Below are 1,674 nucleotides of genomic sequence, written 5' to 3' on the forward strand. Positions count from 1 at the left end.
CAGCAGGAAAAATCTATTGTAAGTGACTTGCACAGCACCCTGTCTGAGGAGCAGAAGAGAGCCTCTGAAACATGTGATCTCTTGAACCAAGAAAAAGCAGCCCTGAAATCAGAGCTTTATGAAAGTAAGCAAGAGAATGAAAGGCTGCAGAAATCCCTAGAAGAGCTTCAGAGGGAAATAAACCAGTTACGGTGAGAAGTAGAGTTATTAATTTATTTTATTTATCAACAGGTGTGAAAGAGCTTTATACTCATTGGATCCACAAATGGCTTAGCACTGGGAAACACAAGGAGGAAAACTAACGTCTCTCACTTTTCATGGATATGTTAATTTTTCTTTACTAATGGCTTAAATTTATTTATTCTTTAATTCATATTTACCTTTTTGGTACCCTTCACTGCAAAGGTTGTGGAAAGAAGTGCACGTTGTATGGGTGTATTGAAAGTGAACAGTCTAGATCCCTGTATCCCTGATGTAGCCCACTCCTGCAACTTTTGTCTGAGGCCTTTTTTTGTCTTAAAGAAACAAGGCAATAGAGACCAACTCAGAAAAGTAACCCAAAATGTTTTGCTTGCATTGCAGGTGAAACATGTTCTGTTCTGAAGGTAATGGAATTGTCGTTTTTTACTTTGCAGTTTTGAATTGGAAAAAAAAGAAAATGATTTGACAGCTGCACTTGAAGACTTGCAGACTGAACATCTGAAGGAAACAGAGCTACAAGGTTTGTTTGAGGAACAACAGCTTCAGCTTAAGAAAGCAGAAGACGAAAAGACAAAGGCCTTGGAGGTAATGCCAGTTCACTTCCCTTTGTCCATGAAGTTAACTGACAGGGTATTTTTGCAGTCTTTTTCAAGTCCAATGTTTTTTGTTTAATAACTTTTTAAAAAAAAAAAAAAACCAACCTGAACTTCTACACGCATGGTGTTATTTTGTTCTCATAGGATTAAAGCTTTCAGTTACCCTCCTTAATTGCACATGCAGAAATAAGCAAAAGTTGTACGCTTTTTTTATATCTTTGTGGTTTTGCAGACTTATGCTTTCACATTCTTGGGACCAGTTTTGTACTGCCCCTTGCTGTGTACGGAGATCCAGATTCTACAATTATGTAACTGTACCCTTCATTCCAAAACAAATGTGCTGTGGAGATGTGATGTGTATGATCAACTGAGGTTATAAGGAAAACCACCCAATGATACATGCGGTTAGCAGAGAGTAACTGGTGCCTTTCCAATAGAACATGTATTTTTGGAGGTTCACCAAAGTCCTTTTTTGTTCCTTTTCTTCTAAACTGAACAGAAAACAAGTGAACAGCTTTCTTTCTGATACTGTGATAGCAATGACTCAGGTCTTGTAAAAGACCTACAGTGACTGGAAGAGGAAGAAGATTTAACATAAACCTTTATTTAAACTTAAAAACCAAAACCAAACTCTATCAGATAACCTGAAAACAATCCTAGTTAAATGCCTGAAGTGATGAAACACATTTCTGACTCTTACTTCCTTGTAGCCTGGCCTCTAACATAATCTTTCTGGTAGATGTTTAGGTTTGTGGGTGATTTTTGTTTGTTGGGATTTTTGTTACTATTTGTGTGGTCGGACATGATGCTAACATCTTCCATCTAGTAAAAAGACTGCTTATGCAGGGAAGGCAGGGAGCATCTTAGCAAAGGGAAA

General features: G+C 37.6%; 1 protein-coding gene across 7 annotated transcripts in view; it reads left to right on the forward strand.

Annotated features, from left to right (window-relative positions):
* Positions 1-1,674, forward strand: part of PCNT (pericentrin) — a 105,324-nt gene that overhangs the window by 87,497 nt on the left and 16,153 nt on the right. For all 7 annotated transcript variants that reach the window (XM_035901404.1, XM_035901396.1, XM_035901407.1 and 4 more), the window contains 2 exons: positions 1-191; positions 636-786. In XM_035901404.1, coding sequence (XP_035757297.1) covers positions 1-191; positions 636-786 — 342 coding nt within the window. The remainder of the gene's footprint in view (positions 192-635; positions 787-1,674) is intronic.

This window comes from Egretta garzetta, unplaced genomic scaffold (assembly GCF_000687185.1).
Source record: "Egretta garzetta isolate BGI_Z169 unplaced genomic scaffold, ASM68718v1 scaffold721, whole genome shotgun sequence".
NCBI lineage: Eukaryota > Metazoa > Chordata > Aves > Pelecaniformes > Ardeidae > Egretta > Egretta garzetta.